The sequence below is a fragment of the Lissotriton vulgaris genome, chromosome 7 (genome assembly GCF_964263255.1).
Source record: "Lissotriton vulgaris chromosome 7, aLisVul1.2, whole genome shotgun sequence".
NCBI classification, from domain to species: domain Eukaryota; kingdom Metazoa; phylum Chordata; class Amphibia; order Caudata; family Salamandridae; genus Lissotriton; species Lissotriton vulgaris.
In genome coordinates this window covers 1,244,215,975-1,244,233,495 of record NC_141695.1, presented here as the reverse complement: position 1 = coordinate 1,244,233,495, position 17,521 = coordinate 1,244,215,975, and the positions used below count along the sequence as shown (strand labels likewise).

General features: G+C 45.1%; 1 protein-coding gene across 2 annotated transcripts in view; it reads left to right on the top strand.

The window, feature by feature from the left end:
• CLTB (clathrin light chain B) overlaps positions 1 to 14,300 on the top strand; it is a 55,764-nt gene extending 41,464 nt beyond the window's left edge. The window contains exons 5-6 of one of the 2 annotated variants that reach the window (XM_086931756.1): positions 722 to 775; positions 9,901 to 14,300. In XM_086931756.1, coding sequence (XP_086787882.1) covers positions 722 to 775; positions 9,901 to 10,072 — 226 coding nt within the window. In that variant the 3' untranslated portion in view covers positions 10,073 to 14,300. The remainder of the gene's footprint in view (positions 1 to 721; positions 776 to 9,900) is intronic. The other variant, XM_086931757.1, reaches the window with a different exon arrangement.
• Positions 14,301 to 17,521: the final 3,221 nt, after the last annotated feature.

Genomic DNA, 17,521 nt, shown 5'->3' with positions numbered 1-17,521 from the left:
TACAAGTGGGATTTAAGTGAACTAATTTTAACAAAAATGTTAAATTGTGCACTGTTAGGACAAAATATAAGCAAGAAATGTAATTAGATGAGCTTTGGAAAGAGTCTTATAGTAAAAGCTCTCTGCGGATGTTAGCAAATGGTGCACATTTGAAAGAATCCTGTCTCTGGTACGGGATTCCCAACTTGAGTTGTACAGATATGCTTTATTTAGTTGATAGATATTGGAGATAAGGCTACTCTTTGATTAACATGTGACTACGCGTTAGAAAAAAATAGGCCTGGGTTTGTAAGAGCTGCAGATTTAATGCAGGGTATTAAATCCGTTGAGATATACTATCTTTGCAGAATCCTTAGTATTTGCCCGTATTCCCAAAAGGCTGCAGTAAAAAAATTCCATGGGGGTTATGGAGAAGGGGCGTTGCGTATGTGTATTTGTTTAATTTTATATTTCTGTTCCAACTCTGAAAGAATTAAACCTGAAATAAATTGCTAATACCAGCAGAGAACTCGGTGAACAGAACCTTCAAAGAGATGCTAGCTCATAGCACTAGAAGCCTACTCAGTGTGACCTAAAGTAACAAGGCCTATGATTAACTTTTTCCTGTTTGTATTTAATCTTTGTTTTTCCTCTCTCTGTTATATGTCTGTGTATGTGTATTTAAGAAAGACTAATGCTTTCTCTTTCTCTTATTTTCTCTGCTTCTCGCTTGCTGCTCCAGGATTGCTGATAAAGCTTTCTACCAGCAGCCTAACGCTGATGTGATCGGCTATGTGTATGTTAATTTTTCTCCTCCATCTTTGCTTCTCTCACATGTATCTTCTTCTACTTGAAGGAACAAGGGGATTCCTCTAAGATAACATAAGAGACCTATTTACTGCTCTGACTGTCCCTTTGCACTGTTTCCCTGGGAGACATCCCACCAACCTATGGTTAATGACATTGTGACATTAACAGTTGTTCTACATGTTGAGCATTTCACTGACCGGAATGATTACATAGTCTTGTCCATTCCTGGCAAGAAAAAAATACAAATACATGGAACCCTGAATTTGTTAATCCGACGGCGCTCAGAAACGCAACCACACAGATCAAATTAATCTTTGGTCTAATAAGCCGGACCATCCTAGGAATGCAACCTTGCAGCTAAAGAAAACCCTGTATTGCAGACAGCTTGTCCCTCAGCCGTGCCATAATATGTATATGGTATTTCAGTCCCAATTAGTCTGTTCATCACAGAATTGCTGCACAGAGCAGAGGCTCAATTGGGCTGTGCCCGCTTTTGTGGTGTGCCACCATACTGGTGTAGAGAATCTGATCCTAACTAGCCTGCTCCTCTGAGGCATTGTAACTTACAGGCAAAGGGAATGCAGGATCCAACCAGCCCCTTCTCTCTAGGTCTTCTTGATGCTCAACAAGATGCAGATGTGCACCCTGGCCATCCCAGTGCAGAGCATACAAGACTCCTCTTACTTGGCACTTCAGCTAGACAAGGGCTAACACAGATCCTTGTTCCAGGTCACTGATAAAATGAGTAATTTCCACATGCCATTTGTGAAAATTAGTGTATTCGCATGAAGTATGCCATTCGCAAGGGGATATGGACTAAGTGTTTGGCCTCGGCAGGCCAGTAGTTGTTAAAGATGTGACGTGTAGAGCATTGACTGGTCCCATTATGTGCGGCTTAGTCTTAGAGTTTACAGAGCCCATAGAGTGGCAAGGGGCTTTACTATTTCAGGTGTAGTAAGAAGGCCCGGTCTGTGTCTAGTATTGGCAAGGCCCCTAGAGATGTCTGATTTTTTTCTTTTCTTTTTTCTACAAACAAACCTTATTGGGTTTTACATAAACCATCAACTACAATCAGTTCAAGGCAATAGCACTTAGTCAGGGGTTTCATTCCATAGTTTTGTGACATATTGCATGCAGAAAGACTAACTTAATCCTTGGTGCCCTCCCACTCATCCTTTCTTACAATTGCTACTCAGATAAATGTCTGGTTTTATACAATTTACATGGGTTGTATCTTATAAACAGTAACCTATTCTACCCTTCCCATCCAACCCGTTCCCCACCCTCCAGGCACGCCACATACATACATATCGCCAGGTTGCTGTAGGGTGGTCTGCCCCCCTTACTTTTCATATTTCTAATAACCAGTACTCCTAGCTCAGCTCTACTGCCGTTGGAAGCAGGCAATACTGTATTGGTCAGTGTATGCAGTCCTGTACCTCTCTCTGTGGCGCATAGGCTATACCACTGCTTTAGGGGCTTCCTCTATTTGATCTTCATCACTCATATCCTGAGGGTCTCGCAGCATGGCCACCAGCGCTTCCCACGCCTTTGCTATTTCCAATGTCCTCTCACTCCTCGTTCTTTTCGCTATTTGCAATCTAGTGGATCCCTCACATTCTGCCCATTTAACAAATTCTTTCTTCCATCTGGCCACCCCCGGTCCTCATTTTGCTCTCCAATGCATAGTGATGTCTTTTAGCCAATAGTAAGCCCAGACCTAAAAACTTGCTTGTAACTTTGTTCGTGGCTGTATGGGGGAACCAATGCAAGAGGCAGACTCCCACAGCGACTTCTATTTCGCGATCGGTTATGCCAGCCAATATTGCCACTATCTCTTCCCAAAAACTTCCCAACTGCGGGCTCTCCCAGAACATGTGACGAAAGTCTGCTCCTTCTGTACTACAACGCGGGCAGGCTGCTGTTTGGATCCCAAAACATTTGTTAGTCTTAGCCGGGGTAATATAGTCTCTATGCAAAACATAGTAGGTTACTAGTTGGAACCTAGCATTCCTGGTGCTCTTCCAAGCCCTCTCCACTAATTCTCCCCAGGCGTTTTCCGGGATGGCCACCTCTAGATTCTCCTCAGACTTCTGCCATAGCCCAGTCAGTGGCATTAGTGCTTCCTGTTTCATACGTCGGTATAGGCATGTGACTGCTTTAAAGGTGCCTGCTGTTGACGCCACATATTGACATCCCATTGAGGTATGTGGTGTAGTAAGCCCTCCCCCCGTGCTTTTGTATGGCTGCGGTGAGTTCAGAGTGAAATAAAAAAAATCACTGGGCAAGTCGTACCTGTCTTGGAGGTTGTTGAATGGGATCGTAGTGTCTGCCTCATACAAGTCTCCTATGGTGGAGAGTCCCTGCTCCCTCCAAACCTCCAGTCCCCGCCAGCTTCCTCCATGAGGTAGGGCCTCACAGATAAGCAAGGATATTTCTGGGGCATATGGGCATTGAATCCGTGCCCTTCTCAAGCTTCTATTGCAGCACTGGCACGCTGTTCTCAGCTCCAGAGTGATGGTACGAGCTCGTATCGGGAGCCTCAATACAATTTGGGAGAGCAATTTCAGAGTCGGGAAGTCACCCCTCAGTTTCTCTGGCCCCCTAAGTCGTCCCACCACCCATCGTGTAAGCCATTGTAACTGGGCTGCCAGGTAGTAGGCCTCAAAGTCATGCACCGCCAGTCCCCCCTTCCTACCTGGGCCTCATAAGTACTCCGAGGGTCACTCTCCTTCAGCCAGTTTGCCACAAGAATCCAAAGATCATTGTTTTATGCTGGGTAAAATATTTCACTGGTACTCAGACTGGTAGAGTCCCAAAATAATATAAAAGCATCGGGAGTGTGACCATTTTAAGAAGGGCTACTCGACCAGCCACCCTAGAGATGTCTGATGTAACATAAAGTGCCTTGCATTGCCCAACTGTGCTTGCGCTCTTCTGCCATCCTTTAAACGCTGTGTCTCTGTGCCTTGGGGTGGAGGCGAACTGACCTAACAAAGAAATGTGCTAAGATGTTGTAAGAGGGATGGATCTGTTTCAGTGGCTGGGACCTCTCGAGTGTTTCTTGGAGCCTTGATGACATTTGCTGCACACGCAAAAGGTTCAATTTTTGCCCCTACAGTCTTTGCAGCTGCATTATTTAATAAAAGTTGGATTACGATGTAATTAAATAACCTGGATTCCAGTGAGGTTTGTTTCCTTTTCGTCTGGTTCCAAGTACGTTTTTCCAGACTCTGTAGATCCGTACAAGTCATATCGGGTGGATCCTGTTGCTCTGACTCTCCAGACCACATCTCAATTGGTTTCCCCTTCACAATATATTACAAGATGGTTAGAAAAATTCAACCAGGATTTTTTGTCTTTTGATCTAAATTCTGCAATGTTTCAGTTTATTTCAGTGTTTCATGACTCCCCACCCCCACATGGTATAGAGAATATGCACTTTTGATATTAACAATGTGCATTTTTTTATTTAGACAGTTTCAAACTCCTTTCATTAAGATAGAACTGAGCTCCTGAGGCGAAAGCCGGGAGCGAGATTTTTACTTGTATTTAAAAAATGTTACTGCAATTTGATTGTCACTTGAATAACTTGTAGCACCACCCACTTACTTCGCTCCGGTTGTGTTCGCGCAGTGGATCTAGCGCTGCCGTGGCACCCCAAGCAAACAACTCTTCTTGCCGCCATCTCGGCGAGGCCAGAGGCCACGCCCCCATTTCTGAGGCCACGTCCCCCTCCCCCCCCTCCCCCCCCCCCCCCCGCCCTACAAATAGACGCTGAATACAAGCGCCTTTCATTAAGATAGAACTGAGCTCCTGAGGTGGAAGCCGGGAGCGAGATTTATACTTGTTTTTTAAAAAATTTACTGCAATTTGATTGTCACTTGAATAACTTGTAGCACCACCCACTTACTTCGCTCCGGTTGTGTTCGCGCAGTGGATCTAGTGCAGCCGCGGCACCCCAAGCAAACAACTCTTCTTGCTGCAATCTCGCCAAAGGTAAGCCCGTCTGTGCCCGTCCGCGCCAGACCGGGCCCAGGGACTCTCCACCAGGCCGATATCACTCAATATATCACTCAATACTCTCCTGCACAGCTCTACAATCTTCAAGGACCATGGCCTTTGCATAACTCTGTGACGCCACACATCGGCAGGTTGGGATTGTCGGCCCCTTGCCCTCTCTCCTCTCTCCCGGCCCTACCTCCACTTCCCCCATGACCCATCTCACGTTCCCCCCGCACCGCCTGTGCCTACCACTCTTTCCGTTTACTATCTTAACACCAGGTCAGCAGTTAAACACTGTCACAAACTCTTTGTCTTACTGGACCTACACAAACCAGATCTCTTATTTCTTACAGAGACCTGGTTCTGTGACAACTCCCTTCCTTCTCTGTTAGCTACTCTCCCGGCCGCATACTATGCGCTGCGCACCGGCTGACCCTCCGGTAAATCAGGAGGCGGTGTCGCCTTGATCGCCCGCAGAGAACTTTCTTTTCAGCCTCTATCCTTTCCTTCCATTGGATCATCTGACTTCTTAGTCGTCCGCTCACCATCCTTCAGAGTCCCTCTCACCTGTTTGCTTATGTACCGCCCTCCCCAACCCTCTCAACTTTTTCTCCCCGGTTTCCAAGACCTAGTGGCCACCTTAGCGGTCAACAACTCCTCCATTTTGGTATTAGGAGATTTTAACTTCTGGCCTTCCGACCCCGCAGAATGCTCTACTTCTAAAGAATTCTCGGAGACCCTCCGCTCCCTCAACTTTGACTCCCACGTTCACTCCCCCACACATATTCAGGGTCACACCCTTGATCAGATCTGGTCTCTCAACTGACCTATAACCCCCGTGTCCATCGCCCCCTGCACCTGGTCCGATCACTTCCTAATTTCCTTTTCCCTACACCTCAGCCCAGCCACTAAGCCCTCCCTTCCCAAAAACATCTCTGTTAGCTACTCTCCCGGCCGCATACTATGCGCTGCGCACCGGCTGACCCTCCGGTAAATCAGGAGGCGGTGTCGCCTTGATCGCCCGCAGAGAACTTTCTTTTCAGCCTCTATCCTTTCCTTCCATTGGATCATCTGACTTCTTAGTCGTCCGCTCACCATCCTTCAGAGTCCCTCTCACCTGTTTGCTTATGTACCGCCCTCCCCAACCCTCTCAACTTTTTCTCCCCGGTTTCCAAGACCTAGTGGCCACCTTAGCGGTCAACAACTCCTCCATTTTGGTATTAGGAGATTTTAACTTCTGGCCTTCCGACCCCGCAGAATGCTCTACTTCTAAAGAATTCTCGGAGACCCTCCGCTCCCTCAACTTTGACTCCCACGTTCACTCCCCCACACATATTCAGGGTCACACCCTTGATCAGATCTGGTCTCTCAACTGACCTATAACCCCCGTGTCCATCGCCCCCTGCACCTGGTCCGATCACTTCCTAATTTCCTTTTCCCTACACCTCAGCCCAGCCACTAAGCCCTCCCTTCCCAAAAACATCTGGGCGCGCTCTTGGAGCCGGGTGGATGTGGCCGCTCTCTCCTCCACGCTCTCCGCATCTAGTCCAGACCTTCACGGTCTGTCATCTTCTGCACAAGCCGAATCTATCAACTCCTGGCTCCTGTCAGGCTGCGATTCCATCGCCCCCCTCAGACGAGTGTCCTCCAGACGTCTGAACGACGCAAATCGCTTGTTTAAGGAGGAACTCAAGGCCCAAAAACTCTCCATGCGCCATGCCGAGCGGGCCTGGAGACGAGACTACTGCCCTAATCTTAAAATCCAGTATACCGTCCTCCTGTCCCAATACAAAAAATCTATCTTGGCTACAAAAACGGACTACTTCTCCGCTAAAATTCTGGACGCCGAAAATCAGATTAGAGAAATTTTCGCCATTGTTCACGATCTTGCCTACTCCGACAGAACCACCCTCAAACCTTCTCCCTCCCAGGATCTATGCAACTCTCTCAACACCAATTTCCTGGACAAAATCTCTAACATCAAAGGTAACATCCCCCCCCCCCCTTCCTTCGTCGACCCCCAGTGTCCACCAGTCGGGGCACGCGTTTACTCTCTCCCCCCTCTGACAGAGGAGGATTTTCTATCCCTCCTCCCTACGGTCAAATCAGGCTCACCTCTGGACCCCTGCCCTGCCCACATCCTTAGGAATATTTACTCGGTCTGCGTGCAACCCCCTCTTACATTCCTCAACAGTTCCCTATCCCAGGGCATTGTTATTCCACCTCTAAAGACGGCCACAATTGTCCCAATCCTAAAAAAAACGGGAGCGGACCCCTCCGCTCCGGCCAACTACCGCCCCATCTCACTATTGCCCTTTCTGGGGAAGGTACTAGAGCGCCATGTCACCAAAACGCTCAGTACCTTTGTTGAGAAGAACGGGGCATTAGCCCCCTGTCAGGCCGGGTTCCGCCCGCACACTCCACGGAGTCCATGGTGCTATCGGTCCTTGACAACCTCAGAGAGGGTATGGACACCAACCACCCCCAGGCCTTGGTCCTCCTCGACCTCTCCGCCGCTTTTGACTCGGTTGATTATTCTATTCTACTCTCTCGTGTCAGGGCGGCGGGGATTGGAGGTTCGGCCTTGGTCTGGCTGTCCTCCTTCCTGAGGGACCGCACCCAGGCTGTGCGCCTGGGCAACTTCTCGGCAGACTTCCGGAAAGTACCATGCGGGGTCCCCCAAGGCTCCTCCCTCTCCCCCCTCTTATTTAATTTGTACATTGCCCCCCTTATTTTCCCCCTCCAGCAAATGGAGGTCACCGTCTATAACTACGCGGATGACCTGCAGCTTATCTTTACCTTGTCCCCATCCCCCGAGTCCATGACGAAGTTCCAGTCTGTCATGATCTTTATCCGGGAATGGATGAACTACAACCACCTGAAGTTAAATCCTGATAAAACGGAGCTGGTTCTGACAGGTGGTTGCTCCAGTCCCTGGACCCCCCCCCTCTTCTGGCCCCCTTCTCTAGGTCCCCCCCATCTCCTTCCTCCTCTGTGAGAACCCTGGGGATCAAACTGAATGACCAACTTACTCTACACTCCCAGGTCAGCTCGTGGTGTCCTCTTCCTTTCTTTCCCTCCGCACCATCCGTAAAGTCTCTCGATTCTTTTCCTTCCCTGCCCTCAAGCTCATTGTCCTGGCGATGGTAATCTCCCGCCTAGACTATCGCAACGCTCTATACTGCAGCATATCCCACCATGTCACGCCGCTCCTCAAATCCCTGCACTGGCTCCCTATTCGAGAACGAGCTCAGTTCAAGATGGGATGTATCACCTTCCAGGCCCGGGCCGGCGCTGCCCCTGACTTCATCTCCTCAGAAATCAAAGCCTATGCCCCCGTCAGGGAACTTCGTTCATCCTCCCAACACCTGTTGACAGTTCCCCGCTTCAGGCGTAAAAAGTGGGGGGGGGCACGACATTTTCCACACTTGCCCCAGCCTTTTGGAACTCTCTCCCTGCCCACCTTAGATCGTCCACTCACTATTCGCATTTCCGAAAGGCCCTCAAAACCTTTCTCTTCTCACAAGCCTTCTCACAATAACTGTTCTTTTCCCCTTCCTCCCTGTTCTCCTTATCCTCCCGGGCTCAGTACTTCATAGCGCCATGAAACCGCCAGGTGTACGCGCGCTCTACAAATGTTTTAAACTCAAACTCCTTTGGAATACACAGTATGGCTTTTCTGAAAAATGCATTTGTGATGTTGTGCTCCTCCCTGCAGCTTCGTTTCACCCTTTCATGACTGGGCTAAAGTAGGTGAGCACTGGAAGAGGCTAAGGATATAATGAATATTAAGCCTGGCTTAATGATGTACATGAAAGTACTTGCTCGTTCCATATTTAAAACAAAATCACTACAAAGATCAAATGCTGTAGGCGACTGTTCCTGGAACAATCGAAAAACAGACCAATTGTGCATAAAGAATTCCCATTAGTTTGTTAGCAGGTTCATCGGGAATGCACAGATATATTTCCTGATTTCTCCATTTTCATTGCTTCATATTTTATAGATCACTTGTTTTCTCTCAGAACTTGAGGCTGTGTCACAGATGGCTAAAGAGTATTGCTGCATATAGTTTTATTAAACAAAAATTGCATCAAAACGCCCTGAAAAACATTACTGCTTCAAATCTTTCTCAGGTTAACTCATACCAAGCGTCACTCATTGTGTGTGAGTTTCTCACTAAAAATTTATGAATCCTACTTATTCGGTTAGAGCTTCACTCCATGCCACGATGTTAGTGTTGTCTTACATTTGGAAGCGGCCACTTATCCTGGTCAAACATACCCTTTTTAAAAAAAAAAAAAAAAATTAAGTTTGAACCCCTATTGAGCTCACATTGTTGCCATGCTGCATGGGTTGGAAATAGATCCTAGTCATTGGGCAGAAGTACAGCTTTTAGAAAGAATGTGCCAATGTGGCGGACAAGGTTTTGTAAAAGAGACTGAAATTCCATTTATCCCAGGGTCTCTGTGCATGAAGTCATTGCTGTGGTTTCTTGTCTCATGCGATATGTACTTTTAGGTACTCTTTAGCCTAGAGTCATTCTTTTGGTTTGTTGGTCGTGTTATGAGAAGGACAATGGCGATTTCTTAGTGCTCCTGTTTGGTGACCCTGAAAAGTAAAATTGCTTAACGCCATTCAGGTTCCCTTATTATGAATTGTAATTGTTTATATGCTCTTGCCAGATTGGGCACGTGCTACCAGGTCCATGTTCCTCATGGCCTACTGTGACTCCTATTTTTGGACAGTTCATTAGTAGAAATCTGAAATGTCAAAATGGTGATGTGGCTTGGGATGTTGCTGCGGTGGGGTGGACTTTGTGGTCCCCTGGTAGAACGGGCTACTGCGTATAATAACTTTCAAGATCCTATGTGCCCTTTTCAGATTTGATTATGTATTCCAAAGTTTGATATCCAGTTTTGTACTAACAAATAAATGCAAAAGTGTTTCTATAATTTCTCACCTCAGGTGCTACACTGGTTTCCATGAAGGATATAATGGTACCTATGATTAGGAAGAAGTAGAAACCTGACCTCACTCGTTTACATAGTGCCGGGAGACAGCCAGCGCAGAGACTAATGTTGTGTATTTTCTTCTCATCTACAGAGCATCGGATGAAGCCTTGGCTGCTGACGCGACAGATGACTCCTCTGGCACAGAGTGGGAACGGGTGGCCCGGCTTTGCGATTTCAATCCCAAAAGCAGCAAGCAGACCAAAGACGTATCCCGCCTCCGCTCTGTGCTGATCTCTTTGAAGCAAGCGCCTCTGGTCCGCTAACACAGCAGGAACTGGTGGGATGGGGCTTGGGGAAGGAACGGTCTATTTAATCTTCATTACTGGGGTGGTGGAGGTGTTGTCCCCTCCCTGTGGTATGCCCCCCAGAGTTCTCCCAGGACTTTGCACTGTTCCTTGGAGCATCTCCTGATTATAGTCACTAGTTTTGGGTGAGGTTTAAAATTTTTGGTATGTGCGTTGCTGGCTTAAAAGAACACTTCTCTTTTTATGATGTTATTTATAATTTCTATTATTATTCTTTGCAAATCCACACTACATATATCTGCTGTGTCTCTGCGAGGCAGGCACCAAGGAAATGGGGAGAACGCCCAAGAGTTTCTCTACCAGCGAGTCTGGAAAATGGTTTTATTCAATAGCTAAAAAAAAATGTGCTTCTGTATGAAAGAAATAAGACAAGCTCTGGTATTAGGATAAACTTGCTTTCAGTGGAGCTGAGAAGCCTGATGCAAAAAAGCATGCATAGAGGACAGCCATTTGCTAACCCCAAATCGATTTAAAACAAACTGGCACGACTTTCTATGATTAACTTGGTTTGTTTGGTCTGAATAAGTTGCCTCCATAAAGGGGCAGGTGGGCTTGGCCAGTTCCATGCTGATAACTGTACAGAACTGCCTTCGCAGCGTCCTGATATTCGTCCACATCACCCCCTTACATGCCTACCATGCAAACATGATCACATAGAAATAAAAGCACATTTTCACAGAGACTGGAAAACTGCTATAGCTGGGGGTGAGTTCAGTTGAGTGATAGGAGTGCAAGTGGTAGAATGCAATATAAATCTGGAAATTGAACAACAGCAAATAAACGTATTTGTGACAATAATTCTAAGCTAACAAACAGAAACGGGTTACTCAAGGGGCAGCTGAGGGACGAGAAAAGCAAGCTGGAGTCTAGAGTGTGGAAAACGCAGGAAGAGAGACAGTCAATTACTGCTGGTGTATTGAGAATATACTGTGGTAGAAACCTGCTAAAAATGCAAAATAACGTAAGAAATTGGTTGCTTCTATGAGATACTGGATACTGAGAGGCGGAGATCAAACATTTGGAGCTATACTGAGCCAAAGAAGAGCGCAAACTATTGCACAGGTTTTTATCAGAGTCTATGTAAAGAACATTGCAGTTAGCCACACAATGACAAAGTTGCAAAGCCAACAGGTGGGCAGTGAAATGTACATTTCTTGAACAGAGCAGGGTACTGAATGGTGGTGAAACTGGGTACCTCTTTGTAGGAAATGAAGAGAACTGTCAAACTCCCACAAGAAATTGGTGTTAACTATGCATTGCACATAAAGTCTGGATCTTAAATCCAAACTCCTAACAAGTTAGAAAAGACTCGCCCAGGAACCCAACCTAGAGGCTCAAGGCCCTTCTCTTGCTCTAGGCCTGATTTGGTGGTGCCTGTTCCTCTTAATCATGATGTATACTTTTTTGGCCGCATAACATCCAACTTCTGGACACATGTTTGATTGGAATAGATTCAAGTGTAGTTATATTATCGGGAACATGCCAAATGGAACCAGCCTCTGAAATATACATTTGCACTACAAATCCACTATCAAACCTCTGATTCCCTACTAGCCTTGCTGTTAAAAAAAAAAAAAGGATCCCATTATCTTTGAGAATAGCATCCTCGACCTTTGGTATGTCCTTGATTAGGTATCCGAGAATCTCAAGACTTATTTCACAGACAGCATTGCTAGTTTCCGGTAGCATTTGGATATGATGCACCATTAAACCCTCCTTTCTTTAGGGGCCTGATTTTAGATATCCGAAGTACAAACTGATCTTCCTCGGTGTCTTTAGGTGGGAATATGTAAGATTGCTGGTCAATCGCAATGCTTTTTTACACTTGCACAAATACTTTTCAGGTGTGGTTGCATTTCATGGTATACTGGATGAGGTTAAACAATTCAGATTTTGTAGCACATTGTATTCTCACAGTATTATCTGTACTTTTTACAAATGATTTCTTCTTGTTCCAATTGCTGTGAGATAGGTTAGTGAAAATCTAACTGTTGTTGAGAATACTGCAGTACCTGTTGGAACTAGTAACTGGGACGTATGTAGTCCATTGTGCAAAACTCAATTTGCTGCTACTGTATCCAGTAGACATATTTGTACATAACCCACTGGAGCTTCTATCAAGGGAGAGGGAGCATAATGTAAAAGTTGAGAAGATATGGGGAGGTTGTTTGGAAAGCACAACAACTCGATGCATTTTGACTCCCCTGCAGCACAAGCAAGAAGAATAAACATATACTACTTTTTGCTGAACTCTGTTCAGTTCTAATTTTCTGGGGCTCTTTTGACAAATCCCATCTTTCCTCAATGCGTGCACATGCTATAAAGTGTAATCTGTCATTATGCACACACTTAAAAGGACAACCTCCCCCTCGGAGAGCATTTTGTTGTATTTGATTGCATAGAACAAAAAAATTACATTGCGTCATCAGATGAGATTTGGATTCTGAACGTTATGACTATATACGTACATGGTGCCGTAGCATTTGAACTGCTAATAGCTCCTATAAAATTCAGAAGATCTTTCGGAGAAGAACTGCCCTTGTCTTTATTCCTGCTCATTTAGGTCGATGTGAAGTTGTTAGAATTGTTTACTGCTAAGAGTGGCATCATGGATGCCTGGGGTAGGAGCATGTGGTGCCCAAGAGCTGAAAGAACATAAAGAAAGTTCAGTTAGTTCTAAAATAGTTTCTTCCCAGTTTCCATACTGAGCTCTTTGAATTCATATACTTGTGTTCGGGATCATGTAGCACATTTCAATTGGGAGAATTCAAATGTTTAAATGTAAATGTTCAGTTAACAAATACATATCTTAGGTACATTTCTGATTATACTTTTTTTTTTAATTATAATCAAATTCAATTAGAATCCTATTTAACAGAATAAACATTTAAATTGATGATAAAACTATATATGAAAATATGGTCAAAAGAGATCTTTGAACATGTGGCTTTCAACTTTTAAGGAGCTCAACGGCCTCGAAGACAGAGAAGAGTCCATAAGGGCAATTGATGGCCACAGTAATCTCAGAGTAAGGATCTAAAGTACCAGTTTATAACGGTGCTACAGTTTTTTTATGTAAAGACAGGCAGGTTATTATTGAAAGCCAAGAGGATCCTTTGATTGAATAGCAAGCTCAACACTGCTAGGTGTAAGGTATACTGGAAAATAAAGGAAAAGGCTGACCAGTTAAGCAAACGGAGGTCTGACCCACCAGGTGTTCATCCAGGGGGCAGACTCTAGGCATTAATGGATAGCAAAAGGGTTAACTTTTTCCCCACCCCTGAGATTTCACTTATCTGCCATAAGAAAAGCAATGACTGCCCTATTCCTAGCTGAATGATTGTCCCTGAGAGTGCGCTGGAGGTTCTATTCGGGTTTTGATGATAAGCTGTAATTCTGTGATTTTTTTTTTGAGCCACAGATTGTTTTGACAAGGCCACCCCCTGCACAAGCATCCCCATAGTTGGCAAAAACCTTCTTTATTTTACTTACTTCTTTGGTTTCACCTAGAAAGTTTGAGTTCTCTGTTAATATCCAGTGAATGGACTGACCTCTCTACGGGAGACTGAACTTGAAGAAAATAAAGTAGTCTAATTCATGTGGAAATCTGAAATGGCCTTAGGAAGGATGGCAGAATAAGTTCTTGAACCTTATTATGTTAGAGCGCAGTATTAGTTACAGCCTAATTCCAACATATGACTGACAGTGCTTCTCTCCAGCTGGCCTTTGAAAGGGTTACGGCCAGTTGTAGTCCAGATTGCCTCTATTTAAGAGGTTCTTTACATCAGTTGTTCTCAGACTGTTTTGGGTCATGTCTAATAAACAAACTGAGGACCATTTAAATGTTTTGTTGAACCCTATCCCTGATATGTTATTTATTTAGTCTGTCTTTGTTGTTCCTTTTGTCATTTGTGTGGATGCAGTTTGACCAACTGCTTACGTTTTTTGAGTTGGGTTTGTTAATTCCTTAAATACGTATTTTTTTCTTGTAGTTCTTGGTACTAGTGTTCCTTTGTTGTGACACCAAGTCACAACAATGACCGGAGCTATTGATGGGCTAAGCCCTTGGGAACCTGTACATGCCATTCATTACAGGCAGACAAGGAAACTCTTTGGCTTGCTGTCACCTTGACCACTGCTGCTTCTGGACTGCCTTACAATTTTAAATATATTCTCCTGAAAATAATGTCTGTGTCTGTTCCTTTTCTAACTGGATTGACTTGTGTTTGGAAAGTTTATGTGTACAGAAAATATCAAGATGAGGTGTGGGGGACAAGAGTGCGTAAGAGAACTTCACTCTTGTAGGTTATACAGACTGCAAGACAGTACTCTTGTACGTAAGGTTATTAAACCTCAAGGGCAGGTCTTGCTTTTCACCTGAACATATCCTGCCATTAAGGGCACCTTTATTGACCAACATAAAAGTATGTGATGAGCTATGCACAGGTTCAGACTACATGGTGTCTGCATAACTCTATGGTGATTGATGCATGCTAGAATCACAATTAATTCTCTGCATAATATATTTAGGAAAACGTGCGGACATCCTTTCTTATAGTTGCTATAAACAAATACTTGATACTGACTACAGCAGAATTTGGAGTGGTGCGCTACCGAGGTGGTCCGTACAATAAGTATATTCACTCATAAAGTTGTGTCAAAAAAAGGTAAGTTATATTTTCAAAGTCATCTGACAGAACTGAATTCCAGCCAACTTGTTTCGTTCATTAACAATTAACTTCTTCAGGGTGAAGTAGATGTGGCGGAATGGCCAGGGAGAATGGTACTTTCTAATGCTGTGTACTGTGGTCGCGTGGTGCGATTCTGATCAGTTGTGGCAATCTGGAGTAGTAACAACCGAGCATCAATACTGGATAAGATCGAATGTCTCCAGGTCTACTGCCCACACAGATCCTATGGACCTTGGCCTTATCAAGGAGGGCCGAACTTTTCTACAACCACGAACAACCGGCGGTATTGATGCATCCACCGACTCCTGCCTTGGCGCAGCTTCAATGGAATTAAGCTTGTCTAATGTAGTGGTACAACTGTTTTTAACATTTCTTTTGATGGATGTGGGTGAGGGGACGCGATGGGTAGCTGGCAGGGTGAGAATGCAACAGTGGCACGTGAGAGGCCAAAAAAAGACAAGGAGGGAGCAACACAACATATGTGGAGAGGGGTAGTTAGATGGCATCAACACACAAGGGAGAGGTCTAGAAAACAGTTGCACTCTTAAGGAGAGCTCAAAGAAAATTTTTTAAAAAGCAGTTCCCTGAATGTGAGCAGTGGAAGAAAAAAAGTCATCCAATCAAAAGAGTGCTTGAGTGGAGGGGCAGACATGAAGAGCGCAAGGCAAGCCATTGAATAAGAATTTCAAATGGTCGGAATAAAGACTAACAAATGTAAATGAATAAGAAGCAAGCAAATTAGAAAGGCACTAAAGCCAAGTAATATTAAGCGATGTGAGGCCTCTAAGCCCATTGTATGTTTTTGCTATGGTCCACACAATCTGCTTTCGTGCATAGACAGCTAAAAGCTGTCTGCTAGGTGAGACTTAGCAACCACTGAAAATGCCAAGATGTCTGGCTTTAATGTGCTGCATCATCCACACACGGAGGAACACCTCTCTCCGCCTCAACCCAAACTCACAGATTCACACTGCTCACCCTGCCGTCACTCAACCACAACTCACTTAATACTCCCACAGGATTCCCCACCTCAGGCAGGCACGCCATTTGTCTGGCACGTATATAGACACTCCGCCCAATCTTAATTTGTACAAACCTTTCACTCACACAGGCACGATCCTCGCTGTACCCACAGCAAGCACATCCCTCACCCTCTACTTATACATGCAGTTACTCTCTACTCGTACAAACCAAGTTCTTCACCTCTACTCACCCAGGTGCGCCACTCACCTTCCACTTGTTCAGGATCTCCCTCCCCAGCCTCCACTCACATAGGCACAACTCATTAAGATCTACAGCCTGATTCATGTACGGGCCGTTTTGCGTGGCCCTAATAGCGAATCATAGCGACTCGCTATTGAGGACACGCAAAACGGCATTCATGTAGGAATTGCTAAATCAATAGCGATTCCTACATGTTCTCTATTTGCGAGTAGCAATTTGCTACTCGCAAAAAAAGGAATTTCTCCCCATTCATTCCTATGGGCCAAAAGGCCCATAGGAATGAATGGGGAGTATCTCTTATTTGCGAGTAGCAATTTGCTACTCGCAAATCAGATAGCGATTTTAAGGGTGCCAGGGGTGTCCAAAGGACACCCTGTAGCACCCCTAAAATGCACATTTGAACAGGTGTTGCGCACACACATGTCCAAAGGACATGTGTGTGTGCAACATGCAACTTAGAAAAATGCTTTTAAAAGCATTTTTCTATGTTTTTGCTATTTACCGAGAGGTCTGACCTCTCGGTAAATAGCGGCCCAATTTTGCTAAATCGCAATTTTTGCAAGTGTCATGAATAGCATTTAAGGAATCTCTAACAGAGATTCCTTAAATGCTAATCCTCGCATATTTGCTAATTCCTCATTAGCGATTTTAGCATTTGGGATTGTGAATCCCAAATGCCAAAATTGCACTCGCAAAAGGCAAGATTCTCAGAATCTTGCCTTTTGCGAGTGCAATTTTGCTTCATGAATCAGGCGGCTACTTCCCCCTGTAGTCACACAGCCACTCTGGACCCTGCACTTTACACAGACACACTTCTACCCCTGCATTCACAAACACTCCACTCATCCTGCACGCGCCTGGTCACTCCACTCAATACAAACTGAAATGCTACGCTCACCCATGCACAACCTTCCCCCTCAAGGGGCTGGTTGTTACTTTCCCACAGCTCCCACGTTGGATTATTAATTAGCTTCTGCGGCAGGGACAGGCTGCTAGCACAACAGCCTTCAGCAACCCAAAGAAAAACCCTTCAACCATCGCCTACTGTATAGCACTAATATTTAAATAAAACAATGGACTAACCAGAAACAGGTGTGGCATAGACATAAAGGAAAGATGACCTGTAGCCCTGCTTCTGCCATCTTAGGTGAGGGGAAATCCTTCTATAGCCAACAGGCGTTCAACAAACACTCCTTTTTGGCTGCAGAACACCACTTCGGTACAATCAAATGCTTACTCATGGTAGCCAACGTAAGGGCACAGCCAAAGCCCCGCTCAGCAATGCTACTCAAAGCTCTATTTCTGTTCACATATTGTCATGAGAAAGCTGCATTGTCAAGGCAGACCCGAAAACAATGTACCCTCTGTGTTATCTTAATTGTAAAGTCTTATTGGGAAAGATATTTTTTTTTCTTCCCAATGGGAACAGTCCAGCCGGAACTGCTAAGCCATGTCTTCCTTCGACCAGAAACAAGCATCCTGGGACCGGTTT